Here is a 22,801-nt window from a genome sequence, read left to right as displayed (position 1 = left end):
TGTGTGTGGTCTTTGGAGTACTTACTGGAGCTTGGGTTTCTTTAAAATAATAGAAGTAAGGATCATTTTTATACAGCAAAGCTATTTCTTCAGTAGAGTTTAAAAGGTTAGGTTTTCTCAAGAACTTCATCTATCCTTTATATGTGATATGAACCTAATATAGAAATTCACTGGCTCTCTGTAGCAGGACATCAGTGTTACCTATTGTAGCAGAGACTGTCTGTAATAATATAGCTAAAAATCACTCTTACATCTTATATAATTATATGTATTTCTTTTTAATTGCAGAATTCAGCAGTAAGTAATGCCAATTCAGATGTGAAACAGAAGGTTACAACAACATGGATTGCTCCACATGATATTAGAGGAGAGCTTCAATTTATGTAAATAGTTGTTTTTCTTTTTCTTTCTTTGCCTTGAAATTTTCCTTCTGTATTGAGATATACCCGTGCTGCTGTTTGAGATATTCTTGTCCAACTTAGTTTTTTTATAGTTTGCCATAACTTCACACTATGTTCATTAAATTATTTCCATTTCAAGATATAGTTGTAAAAGTTAATGTCCTAAAGATCTTAATAACTGTAAATAATTCCATTAAGCATAATGTAATTAATGGATCTTCAAGTAGCCATTTTTTACATTTTGAATTCTTTAATTACAACAGCAACAAAATATGAATGTAACTCCTTCCCTGAAAAAATGAAATTCAGACCTATTCAGTTATATCTTTCTTCATTTTGAACAGTGGTAGAATAGTAATTTGATGTAAATTCTTCTAGTATAAATTTTAAAATAAATGTATGACCTATGAACTAACTTCTGAAAACATGAGAAGACATATTTAGCCTACTTTTAATGCTACATTTCTTGCAGATGCGAACCTTGTAAAAACATCACCTACTCTAACAAATGCATGCTTGAAGTATATTGGAAAATACCTAAACATTCAATAGCTTGTGTTGTTTGAAGTGCAGATTTATGATAGGGCCACCTTTGCCTTGCTTCATTAAAATTTGAGGAATACCAAGAGCAGGCAAAAGAATACAAAACCACAATTGCTTCCACTCATTATTGCCATGAGAATCAGTTCACCATCATAGATGCAGATTGTCAGAGTATGTGGGACAATTCTTAGGGACATTTGAGCCAATGCTCCTCACTGGTGCCAGAGCTTCTTCAAACAGTGTCTATCCCTCTTCTGCTTGTTCTCAGTATCTGTTTGAATTATCTTCAGAGTTATGCTGGATGATAATATAAGCCACTAGAAGGAAAAGTATTCTGTGAAACTTGTACTGTATAAACTTTAAACCAGGACACAGTGGATATTCTTGGCTGGGGGCAAAGGGGGACAAGAGTTTATTACTATTTTATAATTAAATACACTGATATAAAATAAATTATTTTGTTTTCTCTAGTGCAACGGTTGTTCAAAATCTAGAGAACTTCTGGGTTGGAATTCAAAGCAAAACTCTCACACCTATGCTTTCTGAGTCAGTTAATGCAACAGGAAAAAGCAAAAGGAAGGTATGTTTTAGTGTATCTGAATGATAGAAATTAATACAGTAATTAAAGTGTCTTTGTCTTGATACAAGATATACACTTGTCATTTAGTCCTTAACTAAGGCAAAACCGTTAGATGTTTTCAAAAATTTCCTTTTAACTGCATAATCCTCTTATAAAAATGATGAAAAAATACAGTTAATACTCTTTTTCTCTACAGAAATGAGGAAAGTAATTATCTATCAAAACAATCCATGTCTTAAAGAAAAAAAAAAAAAGAAAATAGAATTGGTTATAGAACTGTACTGTACTGCTGATGTACAGTGCTGTTCTTAACTGCTGCCTCAGCCCCTGGGAGCTGTAACTGTAGCATCTTCTTGAAAGGAGTTGATAACATTTTTTTTGCCAAGAATTATGCTTCTTTGAAACATATTAAACATTGGCAGCTCAAGTAAAGTCTCAAATCTACTGCATTGTACTGCAGCAGCAGTGATTTATGTGAACTTGTGATGTAACCAAGAGTGAACACCTGTCTTAAATCTCTCAGTTCACCAAATGTATTATCTGTTCCCTACAATAAACTGCTTTTTTTTTCCACAGTGAATAATTTGGTAATGCTTCCTCTTTTGTTTTTTTCCCCACAGCTTATGATAGAATTAGAATGTAACAAGGTAAGAGCAACTTTTCTTCAATTTCCCAACTTCCAATTACCTCAGTTTTAGAGTTCTTCTTCTAGTCCAGTTGTTTCATGCTTGTAGCATGAAGATTCTATTGTACCATTCAAATTACTTTCCTAGCAAGATGTCATTTATGCTTTGATTTTTTTATTCAGTTTTGAATGTATTTTTATTTTGAATTAGTTAACATCAGTTTGCAAATGAGATTGTTAAAATGTGTAATATACTGTCAGCAATTAAAAACTTGATTTCTTCACTCAGACCATCAATGTGAATTCAGTTGATTTCCTGTTTAAAGTAATTTGATATTTTTACACCAGTCAATAAACAGTAACTGGAACCTGTATTCTCTTGCAGCGTGGAGGGACTTACTCAACAGGCCGATGCATCATGGTAAATATTACTTCTCCAAAGACATTGGCAGACTGCTAACTGCCCAAGATCTCAAGGCCTAGTCAAAAGTTACTTCTAGACATGTCTTTATCCCCCTTGTAAATCAATTTAATTATCTGTTTGTTAGTTTATCTTTTTTGATTAAAAATCCAAAACTGTACAAAGACCTGTCAGCCTTGTTACCATTTCCTTCTGCAGATTCTCTCTGCTAATCTGCAGTAGCTCTATAATAGAAGTTTTCTTTTTTTCTCTTTTCACTCTTTATTCTTAGTGTTTTCTTGCTCTTCAAGATCATTATTTACTTGCCTTCTGCAAATCATGATCTAGATATAAAATATAGCTATTTGATGTTTTTCCTTTGAAAATTTTCACTGGCAGCTCAGTGAAGAAGCCTCTTTTCCTTTGATTTTTAAAAGCAAATATGTTAATGATTACATTGTCATATTAGTAAAAAGCTTTCATCTGCTTTTTAATGATTGTGGTTGTGTAGATCTCCTTCTCAACGATGGACATCAAGTGTGTGAGGTCAAATAAAAAGGATGCAAGCAGCAGAATTATGTTATTTATAACAGCTGGATTGGCACAGTGTTGATTATTTGTCTTGAAAGATCAATGAAATGATTTGATTAATACCGGTGGAATGAAGGAATAGAAAACTACTTTTTGGGTTCTTCCTTTTCCCACCAAGTAGAATTTTATTTTCTGAAAATCACTTATTTAAAATAATTTTTCAGCAAGATAATAAATACCAGTCTGGCTTCTTTTCAGGTTGGACCTTCCGGTTCCTCTCAGAGCAGCTATTCAGGCAGTCAGGTATGAGTCCCAAATTCCAGCATTTGTGTGTTTTCCTTCAGTAACCTTGAATGACTAAAATTCTATAACATTTACTGTGCTGAAATATCTTCTTTGCTAGTTAGCCCAGAGTGGCAGAGGTGTTTATCCAGCAAACAGTGTGTTTGTACCTGGGCTAAGTTCACTGCCTCCACTCTCTTTTACTCAATAGGTTGCTCCAGTTTAATGTCTGTATTGCTTTTAGTGCTGGACTATATTTGCAGTTGAACATTTGGGGCTATCACTGTCTAGTTAGCCTTTTAAAACTTCTGGGGTATGCATGTCTGCATTGTCACCACTTTCACTTCATTCATCACAGCAATGTATACTTGGTTTTTAGTTGATTATCTCCACTACCTATTAATATGCCTATTTTCTCTTTAACTCTTAGATACTTTCTGGTGAGTCTCCAGTTTCTTGAATTGAGACTATCAAGGACATATTTCTTACTGTTTACTAGTGGTTATATAAATTAGTGAATTATCTGGTAATATTCCATTTCTTCAATATTTACTGCTTGTAATGAATTACCAGATACAGAGAAATACAAATTATTTTGACACATATGCTAAAACCTGGTTTTCTTCCTTTTATTATTTTAATATCTAATACATATTCTTTTGTAAGAGTTGAGTTTCTCATCTTGTCATATAACTACTTGAAGTTATTTTTTTTCAGTAATATTTTGAATGACCAGTGACAAAGCTGATGAAACTTATATGAAATACAGATGATGTCTCACACTATATTAAAATCATTATATAGGCAGTGCCAGTGAACTGGTAACCTCATTACTTGCTTTTCCCTTGCTTGCATATACTCATTGTCAGCTGCACAGCTTTTCACACCATAAATAGCATGGCATTGGGCTTTTTCTCTCTTGCCCCTTTGAGTTTTTTATATGGAAATAATTGACTTCTGTTTTTATTTCAGGGTGGAGTAGTCTACACAATAAGCAAGAGTGGATGTGGCCCTGTAAGCACTATTTTTACATTTTCTTTTTGTCCCCAGCACAACTATATTCATAGTAACTCCTAGCTTTCAATGACATTATTTAAATAATGTTCATTGGGAGTCTCTGCTACAAATAGAAAATACTGATGAAAAATAACTGGTTTATTTTTTGTCTTAGGGAGGTGCTGCTGGTGCCTATGGTACACATGCCTGCAGAGATGTAAGCTGATTACATATGTTTTACTGACTGTTTCCTACTGTGCTTCTTAACTCATCTCCTTATTGAAAATTGCATTTGATTCTGTTCTCTAGAGCTACTGAATTCTTCCTAAATATGTTCAGGATAATACTGTTAACTTGAGGTATTATTCTGAAATTAAATCCCAAAATTAAAAGGTGTTACACTGCCAGTTCAAAGCCTAATAATTTATGTCTTAAGGTGTATATGTACAAATAGTTGATACACAATATCACCTAGTAGAAACTCTTAATTTGTTTCCCTACTGAAATGTCAGAATTCTTACTGTGTAATGCTTTTTATCAGGTAAAATTATTTTCTTTGGATATTTTGGAATATTATTAGGGATTCTTTACAATCTTTGCATATTAATTCTTTAACTAATTTCTATTGTCCATCTCATTTACTTCTTTTTCACATGAAAACTAATTAATAATTAGCAAATTATTGTATAAATAAATACCTGATTTATATTTTTATTTCAGAGTGCATCCTTATCCAGCAGTGGTATTACTTATGGCCAGGTAATTGTATTTTCCAACATGTTTTTAGCTTCCTAAGGTATTCAAAAGCTAAGCAGTTATGCCCAAATTTACCAAGCAATAATTAGACTTGTGGAAGGGGATAAAGGAAAACTCTCTTCAAATGATTTAGTAATGGTCATACCTGGAAATAACTTCATCAGATGAATGACATAGTTGGTGTTTGTTGCTGTATCCTTACTTCTATTTTCCACCAAAATCAATTATATTTATTCTATAAATGGACACCAGTTACTTTTACTATGCTTTTCCAAGTCAGTGCTTTGTTTGATGGTTACTAAGAATTAAAAGGTTTGGGTTTTTTTTTTTTTTTGTTTTGGGTTAGTGTTTTGGACGAAAGTACAAGAGCTTAATTTTTTTTCCTACTGATAGATTTTTTTCCCTACAAACAAACTTCCAATTTGATGAAACATTTGCAGCTTTTATACAGTACTTACTCTGTAAAATTAGCAAAATAATTGGACTTTTTCAAAACAATTTCAAGTAGTTGATTTATTGCAGCTGTTAATTTATTAACTGCCAATACATTAATTTTCTTCTGATTTTACTTTTTTTGGTACTTCACGAGTATCATATTAGTATGATATTCTTGTGGAAAATAGTGCTGTAGTTAATTTGCCATACATTTAAGTAACAAATGAATTCTGTATTTTTTACAGTCTGTCCCTTCAAGCAGTTCAGATTCCAGTAAGAAGGTAAGCACTCCTGTTCAAAGGGAAAAATTCGTAGTTATAACTTGGCATGGCTTCTGTTATTTCAGTCAAGAGTTTTCAAGGCTTTAATCCAGATTGATTCATATGATTTGGTTTGGTTCTTAGAGGCTGAAAGAGCTTCTAATGAGAGAACATTAACACAGCAGAAGATACAATTATTGAATTTGGCTTATGTTGGATTTATTTTAAATGAACTCATTATCAAGTCTTATTTTTTATCATTATACTGAATAAAGACAAAATAAATTAATATTCTAGTTTGGGGTGGAAAGTTGAGGATCAAAAAAGGGCACATAGTACAGGCAAGTAGATATGGTACAGGACAGGAAATCCTGCTTCTGCCTCTACACCTGTGTCATTATGTGGTTTGGGGCAAATTGTTTATCTGCTTATACTATTGTGTAAACTATGTATAAATAGTTTGAATAGTCATTCTTTTTTTAAAAAAAAATCTATTGTTTTAAAATGTCATTTTATGAAAGGGACCTTCCATGGCATTATTATCAGAGTTTGTAAATTTACACATTTTAGTATTCTTCATTTTTCTGACATATTTAGCAATATATAAATAATCTTTATGGTAAGTAAATAGCTTCCTCTGGTTTCTCCATAGGTAGTGGTCGTTGCCAACAGCAACCCTTTCCCACCTGTGGTAAGCTGTTTTTCTCTACACATTTTCCCTACAAATAACTTTGACCCAAAAAGCTTTCAAATATCAATATTTTTAATTTTAAGAAATATTCCTGGAGACAATTTTTTGGCAGGCAGGATTTACCCTATGTGTATAGCTATCTTCAGGGAAGATGTGTTACAAGATAGGTACAAACCTTGTGGTTCTGTGATTGCTGTTAATACTTGCAGGGACAATGGAATAGCTGCAGACACCAGGTCTCTCCATCTATGCAGTCTCTGTGTTCCCACATAGTTTTGATTTTCTGTTTCTATTGCAATTCTCTTCTGTAAGTTTACTTCCATTCTCACTTTTAAATTATTACATTTCCACTCTGCTTACTTGGAACTACAAGTAAGTTTAGCCTTCAGGTGCTTGAAGTGAACTTTTATAATGTAATATTTTATACATGTTGAATTTCTAATAGAACATGTTGTTCTAACTTGAATAAAGGTTAAGATGCATTTATTCATGCCATCCTTTTTATATAATTCTTTCACATTCTGCTATGTATTGCATCTGAAATATATAAGGGCCCCTTTTCCCTTTCTCTGCTGCAACATTCTGTTTGGGCAAACCCTGTGCAAAATAATGAAAGATTTTTCTGTTTCTTTGCAGCGTCACACCTTCCCTCAGGTAAGAATACTTGTTCTTTTGATTCCTATAGGATGATTATAGTTCTTATGGGATCAAACCAGTTGTCTCAGGATGGTGTGTGCTACTCTCTCAAGTTTGTCCCTCATGCCTCAGAATTCAGCAAAAAATGCCCGGCTGAAGAAGAAGATCTGTATGTGTTGATGTATGTGCAGTGACAGTGAGACAGATTGGAGGGGTGATGATGTCTCAGCTTCCCTCCCCACGTTTGGAAACCCCAAGCTGACTGCTAGTGCAGAAAGATGGTGCACATAACCTGTGCTCTGCTGCTCTCCACAGAAGATGTAAGAGTAGAAAATTACTTAGTAGGGTCAGTCTGCCTCCCCAAAACTTCAGAACTGAGAATAAACTAGCTTAATGCTGGGTGTTTAGAACTGGTACACAGTACATCACACATACAACCTTTCCCTTTATTCTCACAAACTAAATACTTCAAATAAGTATTATCTGTTTAAGTGTATTGCATTAAACAAGTCAATTAAATGTGCTATATTATATTTCTTTGTTTCTGGATTTTTTTTCAGAGTTTGGGAAGCTCTGCTACAAGGATCATAGTACAGGTAGACTTTTTTTCTCAATTACACTGGAATTTTTAATGAAGATTTGCCTTAGTAAACTAAGTAATAATTCCTCTCTTAGGGAACACATAAGTTCCCTAAGGATAGCTTAGGGAATAAGCTAACTTAGATGGATAACTTAGAGAAATCTTAGATGTCCACAAACTACAGCGGTGGAGTAGGGCATTTCTGTGACTATAGCAAAGGGGATATCTTAGTTGGTTGCTGAATAAAGACTATTGCAGCTGTTTTCCACACATAAAAATTTTAAAACGTCTGTATGTAAATTCCATTGTGCTCTCAAAATTGGCAAAATTTGACCGTCTCGAAGGAGGGTGGAATCCCAGAACTAAAGCTTGAATGTTACTTGGTATAAAATCAAATATAAATTGCAACCTGCACAGTTCCATTTTATTTAAACATTTTTTAATGGAAACACTCAGCTTAGAATTCCATTTTTAAAATCCTGCTGTTAATGCCCAGGTGAACTGTTGCATTTGTAATGTTGTTTCTTGATAACCAGGCATTTGGAAAATTGAAGTTTAATCTCACTACAAGCATGATTATAAAGTGTTATGAATATCATTCAGTCATATTTTTCTGTGTTCTTTGTCATTTTAGCATCCATCCCTTTGTTAATGCCTAGTCAGTCCATTAGATGCCAGTCCATACGACTATAACAACTAATTCTCCCTTTCATTGAAAGATCAGTAGCAGGATACCCCAGCTGAAATTTGTCTTTCCAAAACCATTGCTTTCAAAATGTACAACATTATTTTCTTCCATGACTTGTGGTGAATGCTGGCAAAGAAAGGAATATGATTTCCTTGTTATTTTATTTCTGACTTTAAATGTACAGTGTTTTGATTACACAGGCTAACTGTTTTTCAAAGTGTAAATATAAACAATACAACAATACAACATATAAACAATATTCCTCTCATAATCTACATATTTTCTGGGAATTAAAATATTTTGTGCAGTGGTTTTTCCTTATGTTAAATTGTAACTGTGGATTTTTCAATTTTTGTTTAGGCAGAGCCTTTGTCAAAAATTTGTTGTGCTTATTAATGAAAAGAAATCAGTCATTATGTGAATACAAATAGATATGGGTTTAAGGCAATTTGTGAGGTACATTTGAAAGGCAGAATTATTAAAACTCACTTCAAATACCACAATGTGACACAAAGATGTATTATAAAATTAATTTGCATTAAGAAAATCATATTAAGATGTATAAATACTTATAACATTTTATTTGTGTAGGATTTTTATATACCTTTTCTAGCACATGGAGATGACATAAAGTAAGAAAAAGTGTAATGAACTATTTGTAGCCTTCAAACTGTCTAGTAGGTAGAAGGACAGAGTTGCTTCTTGAAATGGCTTCATGCATAAGCAATTCCTCTTAAAAATAAATAACCTTTTTTTGTGTTCCTATGTAGAGTGGACAAAAACAGCAAACCAGCAGCAGTACTTATATTCATGTAAGTAAACTTAAAAAGTATTATAAACATTCCTATAGACTTCACTAAAACAGGGGCAGCACAACTTACGAATAAATTATTTTCTGCATTTAAAAATGGATTTCACAGGTGCAGGTATTTCTATTTCCCAGGCTTTTGTTCATGAAAATGCCATTTGATATTGGTATTCAAATGATTTTGGTTTTGATGCTCACAAATGCATTTCCATGTGTGATGGGTTGGCATGAAATCAGTGTATTCCACTCAGAGCATAAGGGTCAAGGCCCTAAGGGGAAGCGATTCCAGGCTCATTACCACCAGCTCCATACTGATAGATTCAGAGCCCATGCATATTAGACCTCAAATTCCAAAAGTTGTAAAGGGTAGTTGCTGAGCCATATCAAAAATTATGAAAAATCATAATCGTGGAACTATGTGCAATGCCTTCCAGCATTGTTTAAAGCCATGAAGGTAAAGCTACTTGTGTGGGAAAAAAAAAAGAAAAGTGAGGGAATTCTAGAAAATACTCACACAATGGCATCATAAATTATTGCAAACTAAAACTTGAGAATATTCATCGTATGAACTCAAGTATAAAGGCTCTTTAGGTCTTACTCCTCTTGTGGGCTGGGGGTAGGAGGGATGCAAAAGTCCATCAATATTCTCTGTAGCACTACATGGAACCAGAAAACTGTTTCAAAAGGGTAGCTATGGGATTTAGGGATTAGGGCCACAGGAAGGCTACTAGTCAATATCAAGAGTATTCAATATGCACAAAGTTGGCAGTCATGGATTCTGATGAGAATAGGACAATCTATTTTAGGGCTGTTAGCATACTGCTCTGTGTCCTTTGTGCTTTTTGAGAAATCCTCACAGAGCCTCATTTCTATAAACATCATGCTCTTTAAAAAAGGCTCCTTGTCCAAGTGGTAATTATCTTCTCTTTATTTAAAGGGCTCTCAAGGCAGCCAGTCCTATGGCCAGGTGAGACTTTGTTGCTGAAATGTGTTGAGCTTTTCTGTAGGAGCCGCTCTTGTTTTTTTACCCTACTAATGTTTTTGAGTGGTCCATGAGTTTAGTTTGTACCACTGAAATACCATGAATGAAAAAATAACATAATACAGAGGAGCTTTAAGAGGAAATGGATATTTCTGTTGCTGCCGAAGTAAAACAAAATAACTTTGTTAATAAATGACTTCTTACCTTCCTTACAGGGCTACAGACCCCAAGGTGGCAGCTCCTATGGCCTGGTAAGCATCAGTCAGAATACAGCATGTCAGAATTGGCACTATAAAGGCACTTAGCAAACCCTCAGAATTTGAACTTTAAAGGACACTTACTCTGAAAGTGTCAATTCTCACTCAACATCTATGCAAGTGCTACTCATTGATCTGGAATCCCAGTGTGTGAAATCATCACTCAGCATCCTCAGGAGGGCCAGGAGATGCCTGGCTCTGCACTCTGCCCTGCATGGCCTTAGGATGTAGTTGCTTGCTGTTGCTAATGCAGGCTGGACCCCTTACTGAAAGGGAAGTAACCAAATGGTTTCCTTGTCTTAGGGTGGACCAAGTTTCTCAGGCAGCAGCAGCAGCTCCTATGGCCAGGTAAGCAAACTGGCTGCTCTGTAGAAAGTTCTTCACTGATCTCTCTGTGACTGGCATGACTGGAAGACTTTTGAGAGTGATGTTTCCCTTGGCAGTCTGTGGGCCAATTTGGGCCACAGCTTCTGCAGAGAATAAGACAATGTGCTGCACAGATGCACAGCTGTTAGCACACTGCTCTGTGTCCTCTGGCACAGGAAGAACCTTTTAGGGAATCCCACATGCAGCTGCTATTGCCACAGATATCGTGCTGTAGAAAGAAGCCTCCTTGCCAAGGTGGTAATTATCTTCTCTTTAAATAAAGGGCTCCCAAGGCAGCCAGTCCTATGGCCAGGTGAAACTTTATTGCTGAAATGTGTTGAGCTTTTCTGTAGGAGCCTTCCTGCAGCCATGGGCTTTGGGACATGGGTGGTTTTTCCTTCAGGGTGTTTCTGAGTGGTTCTTGACTTTGGTTTGTGCCACTGAAATACCATGAGGGGAAAAGTAACATAGGTGAGAGGAGCCTTTAATGGAAATGGGCTTTTCCCTCTGGTATTCTGTGATTCTGCTTCTGCTGTGCTGGGACTACACTTACACAGCTCTTTTTACAACTGACTCTGTGTCTTTCTTACAGGGTTTTCAGCCTCAAGGTGGCAGCTCCTATGGACAGGTAAATGTTAGTTGGAATAGAACATTTGAGAAAGTGAAGTGCCATTGCCCTGAAAAGTTAACAAATTTTAAAATATTCTTTCTTCAATTCACATGGAATTCTTAACCAACGTATTTCTGAAACCATTTCAATGGGTTTTTTTGAAAATGACCATTGTGTTTTTCATAGATATATGCATAAATCCTAGATTTCTGCTGCTATCTTATCTTTTCCACAGGTGTGGAACTTTATAAATTTATGGTAGAAATAGTCTATTTGATGCTGTTCTCATTGCAATTGATGGTGTAATACAAATTTATTGTCAGTTCTTTGCTGTCTGCTTTGCTGTCAGTAGAGAAGTAGCGTTGAGAAATTAAAGAACCTTGTGTCAGATTCTCAGCTGAATTAAGAATTTATCTTGAAGCCTGCAACTAATTAATGTTGACCTCCCTTCACAGTTTTTATGTGCAATAAAGCAGCCCTAAGATAGCTATGAGTTTTGTCAGGATCTCTATGTCAGATAGCAAAAATAAACAGCATACTTCAGATACTTTTTGGTAATTCCTGTCTTCATAAACCTGCCAGGCAGCTGTGGCACAGGTCTGCAAGTACATGAAACAACTGCACTTTTTCGAGATTATATTAAAGGCAGATTACAGCAGCAAATTATAACAACAGTAATTTTATATTAATGAGAATTTTTTTAAAAAATACAGTCATCCCTGGTTAATTCATTTCACCTGCTACTTTGAATTGCATTGTTTTGTTTCCATTTTATGAAGCTATATTTTTTCTAACATTGTCTTAATTTTTTTAAATTACTTTTCACCTTAATTTTCTCTCAGATGAAGGGAATTATGCAATTGGGGCCAATGGAAAATACAAATACATTAAACTAATATTCACTTATTATTCAGCATTAGCCATCCAAGCCCAGTGTCTGAAAAAAAGAAGGAAAAGTAAACATAATAAGAAAATGTTTTGTTCCTTCCTGAAAAACTCTCGTAAGATCAGAGTACTATCTGAGACATATGTAAAACTACTCTATGATTGTCATTCAATAAACAGTGTGATCACTTATTTCTCCAGAATAAGAAATATCAAAATAAGTCTAGTTAATCAGTAGAGTCTGTACATTCTCCTATTCTGTGTTCTTACCCTAAAAATAGACATTAGAGAGGCAACAGCTTCACAAATAGAGTAACTGTGAATCAATCATTCATTTCACACAGGGGTACCAGCCTCAAGATGGCAGTTCCTATGGCCAGGTAAGCATCAGTCAGTCACCAGTCAGAATACAGCACTTCAGAAATGGCACTATAAAGGCACTTAGCAAACCCTCAGAATTTGAACTTTAAAGGACACTTACTCTGAAAGTGTCAATTCTCACTCAACATCTATGCAAGTGCTACTCATTGATCTGGAATCCCAGTGTGTGAAATCATCACTCAGCATCCTCAGGAGGGCCAGGAGATGCCTGGCTCTGCACTCTGCCCTGCATGGCCTTAGGATGTAGTTGCTTGCTGTTGCTAATGCAGGCTGGACCCCTTACTGAAAGGGAAGTAACCAAATGGTTTCCTTGTCTTAGGGTGGACCAAGTTTCTCAGGCAGCAGCAGCAGCTCCTATGGCCAGGTAAGCAAACTGGCTGCTCTGTAGAAAGTTCTTCACTGATCTCTCTGTGACTGGCATGACTGGAAGACTTTTGAGAGTGATGTTTCCCTTGGCAGTCTGTGGGCCAATTTGGGCCACAGCTTCTGCAGAGAATAAGACAATGTGCTGCACAGATGCACAGCTGTTAGCACACTGCTCTGTGTCCTCTGGCACAGGAAGAACCTTTTAGGGAATCCCACATGCAGCTGCTATTGCCACAGATATCGTGCTGTAGAAAGAAGCCTCCTTGCCAAGGTGGTAATTATCTTCTCTTTAAATAAAGGGCTCCCAAGGCAGCCAGTCCTATGGCCAGGTGAAACTTTATTGCTGAAATGTGTTGAGCTTTTCTGTAGGAGCCTTCCTGCAGCCATGGGCTTTGGGACATGGGTGGTTTTTCCTTCAGGGTGTTTCTGAGTGGTTCTTGACTTTGGTTTGTGCCACTGAAATACCATGAGGGGAAAAGTAACATAGGTGAGAGGAGCCTTTAATGGAAATGGGCTTTTCCCTCTGGTATTCTGTGATTCTGCTTCTGCTGTGCTGGGACTACACTTACACAGCTCTTTTTACAACTGACTCTGTGTCTTTTTTACAGGGTTCTCAGTCTCAAGGTGGCAGCTCCTATGGGCAGGTAAGCATCACTCAGTCATTAGTCACTATTCAGCATCTATGTGATGCTCCCATATATGTATTGAGAATCCAGTGGTTTCTAACTTGAAACAATGTAGTAAGTATCTCTATAGAATTAAGTCCTGTGAACTGTTTTTCACATTGCTTTGGCAACAACTGGCTCACTGAAGCTGCACTTTTCCCTGTAGAAAGGAGTGCGTTCAGCTCTCAGCTTTCTGATGCACTTTGTTATTCAACATTCTTAGTATTTTACCAAATAATTTAGAGTTGGATATAGCTAGTCTTCTACCTTTGAAGCAGCCTGGCAGCTAAAGCCCTTGAAAATTTCTATCTGTGTTTGAAATGAGAAGAGAGAATGAGAATATTTGGATCATGAGCTGCTCTTTTTCTTTTTCCCAGCAGGGTGGATCTGCAGCTTATTTTGGCAGCAGTGGTTGTGGACAAGTAAGACTTTTTCTCCAAACTATTTGAAAACGAGACCCAGCTTTCTTTGCAATACTGACATGTTTTTTATATTTTTTATAATTTTTGTAGTTTGAAATCTATTGTTTTCGTTGTTGCATGAACTTGTCTATCACAGAAGTCAAGAAAGTCTGATATTGATGGGCATTGTAACCAATATGAAGTGGCTGCTTCCATTCAGAGTTACACAGGGAAAACAAACAAGTGATTAATCTGTCTACTCATTGAATATATAAATTCTTTGCTTGGGAATTTTTGGATGTTGCTCCATTTATTTTCTATAAAAAAAAGAACAGGAATAGAGAGTGGCTCAAATGGAGCAATAACTACATTAGTAGTTTTCATCCTGGTTCCATTTTAACTTGTCTATGTCTACAATGGTGTAAAAATAATGTATTCAGTGAGATCCCACGGGAAAGGATCATAGATGAGGCCCATAGTAAATCTACATTTAAATAAATATATTGAGCAAAGCAACCAGAATGAGAGATAATCATAGATACAGACATTTTAAGCAGTATTTAGCAGAAATACTAGGATTAATGTAAGTTAGGCATGAATGGAAACGCCTCTGAAAGCATCATAAGGAGCAGTACAACAAGGACACTGTTACCAGCAATGGAAGTGATAAACACTGCAGAATATGTTATTTCCACTAAGCTGTGTCACAGGTTGACTTATCAAGAAAAGACCTGTACTGTAATAATGGGAGGGTGACAACCAGAGTAGAACCTTTTCTGTGTACTTTTCCTCATACTCTTATCACAAAATATACTCAAAACAGTCAAAGGATGGCTCTGAGCAGAAACCTTGCCTAAAATCCATGGTGGTGAATCTAGCAAGAGATTGATGGCCACATTTAGATAGATGGTCACCCAACAGTAACAGTTACTTCCAAAAAATCCCCACCCAGTTCTTCTTTACCAATCAAGAGGAGATCAAAGGATCATCCCAATCAAGGAATGATACAGAGAGACATCAATTACCACCCTACTGCTTTCCATGTAGCTCAAAAGTTTTCCTTTGATCATCTGTTTGAAAGTGTCTTGATGCTTATATGGGGGTATGAGAGTGACAGAAGATAAAGCCACACACTTAAAAGGTTAAGTAAAACTAAACTCACCCTCTGTAAAGTTATATGTTGAATTTTGTTACACTAATTCTCACATAGGAAATTTTAAGGAAATTAATTACTTTGAAAGAAAAATGGCATTTACTTTTTTGTCTGGTTGGTTTTTGACAGGGTTCCTCCTATGATAGCAATCCCTGCCACCAGGTAAATGGGCTTTCTTCTCTTATTTTAAGATGCCTCCGAAATTAGTTTTGCCACTAAACCAATTAGTACCAAATTCAGATTCATATTGCACAAATCCATGTTATCTTACAAATTTTGAGATTAGAACTCACTGTCTTCCTATACACAGGAATATCACAAGGACTTTGGAGCCTTTTATGCCCCTTTTTCCTAGCATTATATTTTGAAATGTCTAATTAAATAGGACATTAAGGCCAGATTCTGGAATTAAGAAGTCTGCTACAGTTACTTAATTGGCATGACTTAAATCAGGGCTGGAGCTCACCAGCCTCTCTTTTCCTATCAAAAGCCAGAAAATATTTTAGGACTTCACCTGAAGTCCCTGAAAAAAAGATTGTGCAGTGAGCTATAAATGTGTATATGTTGCAAGTTCAAGTGTTGGAGCTCTACAAAACACTAGCCTAAGAGATGTCACCTATGTTTAAAGAACTCATCCCTGTGATGCTAAAAATTAGGCAGAAAATGGCACAGATTATTTCCTTTTTATTCACAATATTTCTTTTGATTCTTACTGAGTTGTCACAAGAAATAGAAAAATTGGATAGATTGCTTCAACAATCTATCTGTGTTTTAGCAATATATATATAAATATATACTATTCTTATAAATATGCAAACAACATAGATGTTGATACAATGTATTATTATTATGTGGTACAGTATATACAATGCATTGTGTGTAATAAATTAGTATAACTTGATAGAATTATATATTTAATAGGTATATATTTTATAATAGCTTTTTTTAAGAGGACCTATTTCTTTTTAAGACTTAAGAAAATGGTTAAATTTTGTTCTGAAATCTTCTAGAATATTGAAAGATGATACTTTTAATTTCATTTTTCTCTGACTGTTCTGAATGAAGCCTCGGTCTCATTTTAGTGAATAGCAAATATCCCAGTCACTTAAATAATTCAGTATTTCACTGTTCTTATTATGCATTTTTGACGCTAATACTTCTACAAATGTCTCTCCTGATTTCACTGGAAGGAGTTACAGTCCTCTTCTAAAGAGGGCACATTGAAACATACTGAGTGTTTTATTGAAAACCTTTTCCTCAAGGCCACTGTATCTCACAGGTCACAGCTTCCTGTATAATAATGCTACTGGGAGAATTTGTATAAATTAATTCCATTTGTATAAATTAGGTTTTCTGTAGGAGAAAAAAAAAGATATATTCTGTAGAAAGTGTTCAGAATGGAGCTCATCTGTGCACTAGACATTACTTAAAGCTACATGTTTGAGGTTCCTTGATTTATGTCTCATCTAGTATTTACCATTGCATTACTGGCAATCTATGTTGTTACATTAGAAATTATATCCATATTGCATATCTCCTCTGCTTCTTACTCTTTCTAAGCAAGTATCATAGCTTTCATCAAAAATATTCCATGGTCAAACAGTGAGTGTCTAAAGCCATTTTGTCTGCTTTACAGGGTGGATCACAAAGTGGATCACAGGGTGGTCAGGTAGGTAGATTTTTATTTTCCATTGGTAAAAACATTTAAAGCAATTCTAATCCACAGTACAGTTTTCTTACACATGGGGATATAGACTCTTGCAGAGTCTCTCCATGTCCAGTCTGAACTCATTCTCCGCAAACATACTTCTTATCAGCCCTGAAATTCCACTTACATAAAATTGGAAGTTACATAGAATTTCCATAGAACTCAGCAACATAGGACAGCTGTATTCAGCTCTCCAGCATTATGACTGCTGCTCTTTTGTTTTCACAGGGTGATTCGTACTATGGTGGTAGCCAAGTAAGTATTGCCTCCCAACAAGGTGTTATGATGGTTTTAACTTCTGTAATGACTGATCAATATCTTATGGGCAATATGGTGATGTAAATGATATAAATCCTAATTATTTTATTGTTGGTTTTTTTTAGCAGAGTGGATCATCATCCTCCCAAAATTATGGTGACAACCAGGTAGGCAGACCTTGATTTTCTCCTGGTAAGAATTTTTATAATATTTGATAATTTATCCAAATATCTTGAAAATTGTATTTGTTCAAAGGACTTCTAGGCAATTGTTTATTCCAGCTTTACTGCCTCTGAACCAAATCACAGTTTCTTCTGAAGTAGAGTTTATATTTGTTTGTTTTATAGGATGGATCCTACTCACAAAACTATGGTGGTGGCCAAGTAAGTAATACTCTATTTCACTACTTATACATCACTTCATATAAACTTTAGCCTCTGGTCAAAATCAGGTTTTCTATATTGTAGCTTTCTCCAATTTTGATTGAGTTTTTTGTTTGTTTTAAAGGGTGGATCATCGTCAGACACCTATTATGATAATCAAGTAAGTAGTTCTTTCTCCTAGTTATATTTTAGTGCCTACATCAACTAAAAGATCTAATAAAACATAATTGTTTCAGTGCTTTCTGTGATTTGGGTTTGTTTTATTGGGTTTTTTTCTTTTTTGAGGATTGGAACATTTTCTGTCAGCCGCTATTGCAGCTATGGATTTGACTCCTTTTTTTTGGATAAAGATCCTAATTTAATTTAGCTCAGCTTCTTCCTTGCATGAGCATCTCTTCTGTTGTGTAGAGTAAACATGAAAGTGTATTTGTAGCAATTCATTTTTATTTGTAGCAATTTATTTTTATTTGTAGCAATTCATTTCATTGAGGAAATAACTGGTATCCAATGTTCTTCTAGGAGTCACAAGATTCCTCATATGATAGTAATCCCAACGCCTGTGATGATGTGAGTATGCTTTCTCTAACATATTTTCATCACTACATTTTTCATGTAGATGAGAAAATATTGGTCTGCTAGATGCAGTCTTTGGAGCAGAATGATCCAGAAAGAATGCTGAGCTCCCACACTAACAGCTGTTTTAGCAACTGTCTTTTCTCTGGCTGAAAATTGTCACTATATGTTTACAGATACAGTTAATGCTTTTAAATGCATTTAACTGGATGAAATGAAATATGAAAAAAACAATTTAATGGCTTTGCAGAAACAGACATTTTTCTAAAAATCTAAAGGTACATTTTACATTAGTTAAAAAAACACCTGCAAGAAAATCTTTAAGTACATACAATGAATACAAGAAGAAGGGACAGATATCCCACTGCTTTTCATGTTACATTTGTACTGTACTAAGGTTGTTTGACAATGTTTTTCAGACTGCAATGGTAGAATTTGAAACTAATTTAGACAAAGCTATGGAGAATGGGAGCAAAAGTGATTTTTGTTATGTCTGTATGCAATATCAGAAACAATTTGTCTTCTTTAAGCTTGCTTTATTAAAATAATTCTTTAAAAAAGGAAATAATGAATTCTTTTCCAGAATGACACTACCTACAGTGCCAATAGTCAGGTAAGTACTTTGTTTGTTCTGTAGTGTTCAAATCCTAATGATTAATGACAATGTTAGTAACTAAACACTTCTACATTAGACCTGTGCACCTTTAGTATATGATTACTTTATACTCCCCTTCAAAAAGTTAATTATTTCTCTGTACTCAAGGCTGCTGCACAATTATTTGAAATGACACAATACTTCTAAGAATATATACTAACATATTTTCTTCATAATATGTCCACTTTGGCTGGATAATTTGGGCATTAATCACCTGTGTACATGAGGCATGTAGCCATGTCAAGCTTTTCTCACTTACTCAGATTTAATGTCACTTACATGCTGCTGTTGTAAAGTAACATTTGTGCCTGGTATTACCCAGTATTACTCTCTCTGTCAAGACTTTCCCTCTGTCCTACAAGCAGAAACAGTGATTACCATGAATAGATTGTGACCAAGCAAAGGCTGTGTTGTGTAAATAATTTATGTGTAAATAAATTACATTTTCTCTACTCGTTTCTGTTCCCAGAAAAGCTGTTTCCATCCATCACAGCCTCTTTTATTTTACTGCCATCTAGAGTAACCTTCTGTCATCAGCTACTTGCCTCTTTAGTTCTCAGCCATTCACTATTCTGCTTCATTGTTTTCCCTGTTTTTCCTCTTGAATTCATTGCATTAGGTTCAATTAAAAATGTTCTGAAAAAAAAAAATCCTTCATCAGCAAGCCCTGTTTAGCAGCCTCCTCACTTCCTCCTTAGTACATGAAATATGTTAGTATTCCCTTGGTTATCTCTATCCAGTCTGTATGGCTGGACTGCTTTGTAAAAGAGTTGGCATCTAAAGCCTTTCACAAAGAAGGATGGGGAATGCTAAAAAGTAAAAAAAAAGAGAGAGAGAGAGAAAGGATCCTTATAGAAATTGTGTACTAAACTAGAGTGGTTCAGCTGAGGGATGAGGGAGACTCCCCCAAGCAGGAACTTCTGTTGAAAGAGATAAACTGAAAACAGACAAAAAATATGCTTTTAAAGAATCTTACTGCTAATAAAACAAAATCTCTGGACATCTTCCTTTTCCAAATATCACCCTAAGAAGTAGTAGATTTTAGTTTAAGTATTTAGTGTAGACAACTACAGCTATAAGGTACTAACAGTCTTGTGGTTCCTTTACAGCGTTCTGGTTGTGCAAAGAAGAAAGTTGTTGTTGCCCGAGTAAGTAACACTTTTCTTCTTTTACTTTTTGCCTGCTTGTAGGATTTTAGACCTAACTATACCTAACCTGTCTTAAATATACCTAATTTTTCCCTAATCATGTTTATAGTAGTCAATATCTTCCTGCATGAGGGAAAAGGAAAATAAAATTACTTGGGTATTTGTTCTTTGGATGAATCTCTTTAAAGAAAGTATATATATGAGAAAAAAAAAAAAGAAAAAGACATGAAAATCATGCTTTGAAGTATAGTCTAGCTCAAATTCCTGTTCTTCATTAAGCACATACAGATTTGGTCCAAGCTAAAGTTAAAACTAAATGAGTATCATACAAACAAAGGACAGCTAACATTTTAGCTGAAGAAAGATAGAATAATAAGTAAGGAACAATAAAATTTCCTATTTTATTGTGCTCATAATAGGAGATACAGATATCTCTACTGTATAGTTGCAAGCCAGACTCAGTAGTAGCCTTATAAAAATTGTAAGCAAATAGTCTTTTATTTTATAATAATGCATACCTACTCAATGCACACAATAACGGGTCTAGTGCTCTTATAAATAAATAATATGGAAAGAAAAAAATACCTATCGGTGATCACAGAATTTTCATCTCCTCATTGTAAATGTTATTATTCTTTTACAGGACACATCACATGTTCTAAGCAGAAGAGCCTATGATGTACAGGTAAACCATTCCTGTCCATTTTTTTGAACAACTGCTGGTAGTAGTAAGCTTCTAGCTCCTTGTGTATTACCTACAAAAAAAGAGAAGGATCTAATGTCCACAAAAAACAACTAATTCTCTTTAGGGTTAGGCCTTTCTTCCCAAATAGAACTATGTATTTTATTTTATTACCCTTACAGATATCAGTCTTTTTTTTTCTTCACAGAATGCCTCTTCTCCTTCAAACAGCAGCCACTCTGACATGCAGGTAATAATGTACTGTCAACTGCATAATATCAAGGGGACTTTTGATAAACTATAGATCATTTTGCAAGTTAGGTTCCAGTAATTTTTTTTGTGCTGAAGGATGCTATTTTGATTTGACAGCATTTCCCTATAATGTTGTAATTTTGCACAGTTGTAAATAATGATATTAGGCTCAGAAAATACAGTTTCTTCTGTTCCTTCACCCCACTAACCAGGTAAGAATTGCAGGTGTTTCTTTAGATAACATTTTGTAAAATTAGTCTGAAAAGCACAAACTACTTATTTTCAGATTCTTATTTTAGAAACATCCTTGCATTCTTCATTGCAATGGTCATACATATAATTGTTCCGTTTTGCATTTGGTAAGAAGGTACATTTTAGGGATTGCATACTTCTGTTACAAAATTAGGTCCAACTTTCATGTTCTGTAGGATATACAGAATATATGCTGTAGCAGTGCTTATATTAGAGAATTGTGTGAAATTTAACTGATCCAGAGTGGCACCTTGTTCTGTTTTTCTTAATATCTTGGATTGCTACCCATCCTAGGGGTTTGAAATCCTGCTACACCAGCATTATGTAGATTTAACAGTAGCATAGTCCTCTGTCTCAGAGAGTTTGGAGTTTAAATCAGCATTGCAGACAATCTCTGAGTTCTGGAAGGTAAGAGTTTTCTGAATTAGTTTCCCTAATGCCCATTTCCTGTGAATTTTATCAAGTTGCTTAATTAGGTTTCATCCTAATTTATATTTTTACAAAAATCCAACAGGTTATGTTAATTGGTGCAGGAAGTAATAGAGTTTGTAATAGTTTTGTACTTTAGATTCTAATAGAATGCTTTAATAAAATATAATTGTTTTTTTCACAGGGCGGATCATTTATTGCAACCAGTGGATCAAGTAATCAGGTCAGGATTTTTCTTATTTTTAACTGGTCTTCTTCAGATAGATTCCTATTAATTAACTAATTAAATTCAGAAATCAGAGTTTAAGTAGTTTTACATGGAAGATTGGTGATGATATGCATTAATTTGTAAATTAAGTGGCCCTATTCATATTAAATTTATCAGAAATGGCTCTCTGAGATGACTTTTTAGCACTGTTTCAACATAACGTGTTTTACTGGTGATAGCATAATGGGATTCTCCTCACTACCTTATACTTCTCTCTTGCTGAGGCATCTGTCATTGGGACATCCCACTGGGAGATGCATTATCAGCCTGACTTCCAAAGCAAATGTTAACAGTACACATCTGTGCTGTCCTCTCATTTGTTCTAGGTACAGAAGTCATACCTTTATAGTCTCACAGACTTTCTTCCCTAAACAGTTTTGCAACTGAAATAAGATTTTATTTTAAATTTTCACAAAGCAATAATTGGGGTTTTTTTGTTGTTGTTTTTTTTTTTTTAATTTGTAGGGTGGTTGCATTTGTCCGGATGGAAGCAGTGGTCATAGACCGGTAACTATATTTCTGAGTTTATACTTCCTTCTACATAATGGAGTGCTTTGAATCAATCACCTGTAAATATGGCCAGTTGGTTAACACTAAATATTAATGGTGATTTCCTTAATATGGGTAGAACTGTATACAATTAAATGAAAAAATAAGTTCCACTTAACTTCATAATTACCATTTGACCACTAATTTTCTGTAACTGTTCTTGGTGATCCACATGCTCTGTCACTTAACTATTATGTGCCAATTATTCATTGTGTTCAAAAACCAGTCAATATACTTTGCAGTAACCACAGTACTTAGTTGCATCCAGCTTAGTTTCCTTGTCTTTATCACTGGTGCAATAAAATACTGGGAATAAAAATATCAAAATTTGATACATATTTCAAGAAATAATCTCTTAAATCAACA

General features: G+C 34.9%; 1 protein-coding gene across 1 annotated transcript in view; it reads left to right on the top strand.

The window, feature by feature from the left end:
- The window catches only part of LOC131559662 (hornerin-like), a 48,380-nt gene that overhangs the window by 3,987 nt on the left and 21,592 nt on the right, over positions 1 to 22,801 (top strand). Inside the window, exons 4-37 of the mRNA XM_058808079.1 lie at positions 289 to 383; positions 1,416 to 1,524; positions 2,145 to 2,171; positions 2,535 to 2,570; positions 3,339 to 3,383; positions 4,335 to 4,376; positions 4,534 to 4,575; positions 5,079 to 5,117; positions 5,795 to 5,830; positions 6,462 to 6,500; positions 7,137 to 7,154; positions 7,697 to 7,732; positions 9,175 to 9,216; positions 10,150 to 10,179; positions 10,410 to 10,445; positions 10,755 to 10,799; positions 11,410 to 11,445; positions 12,657 to 12,692; positions 13,013 to 13,057; positions 13,668 to 13,703; positions 14,102 to 14,146; positions 15,408 to 15,440; positions 16,915 to 16,947; positions 17,215 to 17,241; positions 17,370 to 17,411; positions 17,592 to 17,627; positions 17,752 to 17,787; positions 18,147 to 18,194; positions 18,784 to 18,813; positions 19,965 to 20,003; positions 20,647 to 20,688; positions 20,894 to 20,935; positions 21,803 to 21,841; positions 22,352 to 22,393. Coding sequence (XP_058664062.1) covers positions 289 to 383; positions 1,416 to 1,524; positions 2,145 to 2,171; positions 2,535 to 2,570; positions 3,339 to 3,383; positions 4,335 to 4,376; positions 4,534 to 4,575; positions 5,079 to 5,117; positions 5,795 to 5,830; positions 6,462 to 6,500; positions 7,137 to 7,154; positions 7,697 to 7,732; positions 9,175 to 9,216; positions 10,150 to 10,179; positions 10,410 to 10,445; positions 10,755 to 10,799; positions 11,410 to 11,445; positions 12,657 to 12,692; positions 13,013 to 13,057; positions 13,668 to 13,703; positions 14,102 to 14,146; positions 15,408 to 15,440; positions 16,915 to 16,947; positions 17,215 to 17,241; positions 17,370 to 17,411; positions 17,592 to 17,627; positions 17,752 to 17,787; positions 18,147 to 18,194; positions 18,784 to 18,813; positions 19,965 to 20,003; positions 20,647 to 20,688; positions 20,894 to 20,935; positions 21,803 to 21,841; positions 22,352 to 22,393 — 1,404 coding nt within the window. The remainder of the gene's footprint in view (positions 1 to 288; positions 384 to 1,415; positions 1,525 to 2,144; positions 2,172 to 2,534; positions 2,571 to 3,338; positions 3,384 to 4,334; positions 4,377 to 4,533; positions 4,576 to 5,078; positions 5,118 to 5,794; positions 5,831 to 6,461; positions 6,501 to 7,136; positions 7,155 to 7,696; positions 7,733 to 9,174; positions 9,217 to 10,149; positions 10,180 to 10,409; positions 10,446 to 10,754; positions 10,800 to 11,409; positions 11,446 to 12,656; positions 12,693 to 13,012; positions 13,058 to 13,667; positions 13,704 to 14,101; positions 14,147 to 15,407; positions 15,441 to 16,914; positions 16,948 to 17,214; positions 17,242 to 17,369; positions 17,412 to 17,591; positions 17,628 to 17,751; positions 17,788 to 18,146; positions 18,195 to 18,783; positions 18,814 to 19,964; positions 20,004 to 20,646; positions 20,689 to 20,893; positions 20,936 to 21,802; positions 21,842 to 22,351; positions 22,394 to 22,801) is intronic.

This window comes from Ammospiza caudacuta, chromosome 7, assembly GCF_027887145.1.
Source record: "Ammospiza caudacuta isolate bAmmCau1 chromosome 7, bAmmCau1.pri, whole genome shotgun sequence".
Taxonomy (NCBI): Eukaryota; Metazoa; Chordata; class Aves; order Passeriformes; family Passerellidae; genus Ammospiza; species Ammospiza caudacuta.
The sequence above is the reverse complement of the archived record's forward strand: the minus strand, read 5'-3'. Positions and strand labels throughout refer to the sequence as shown.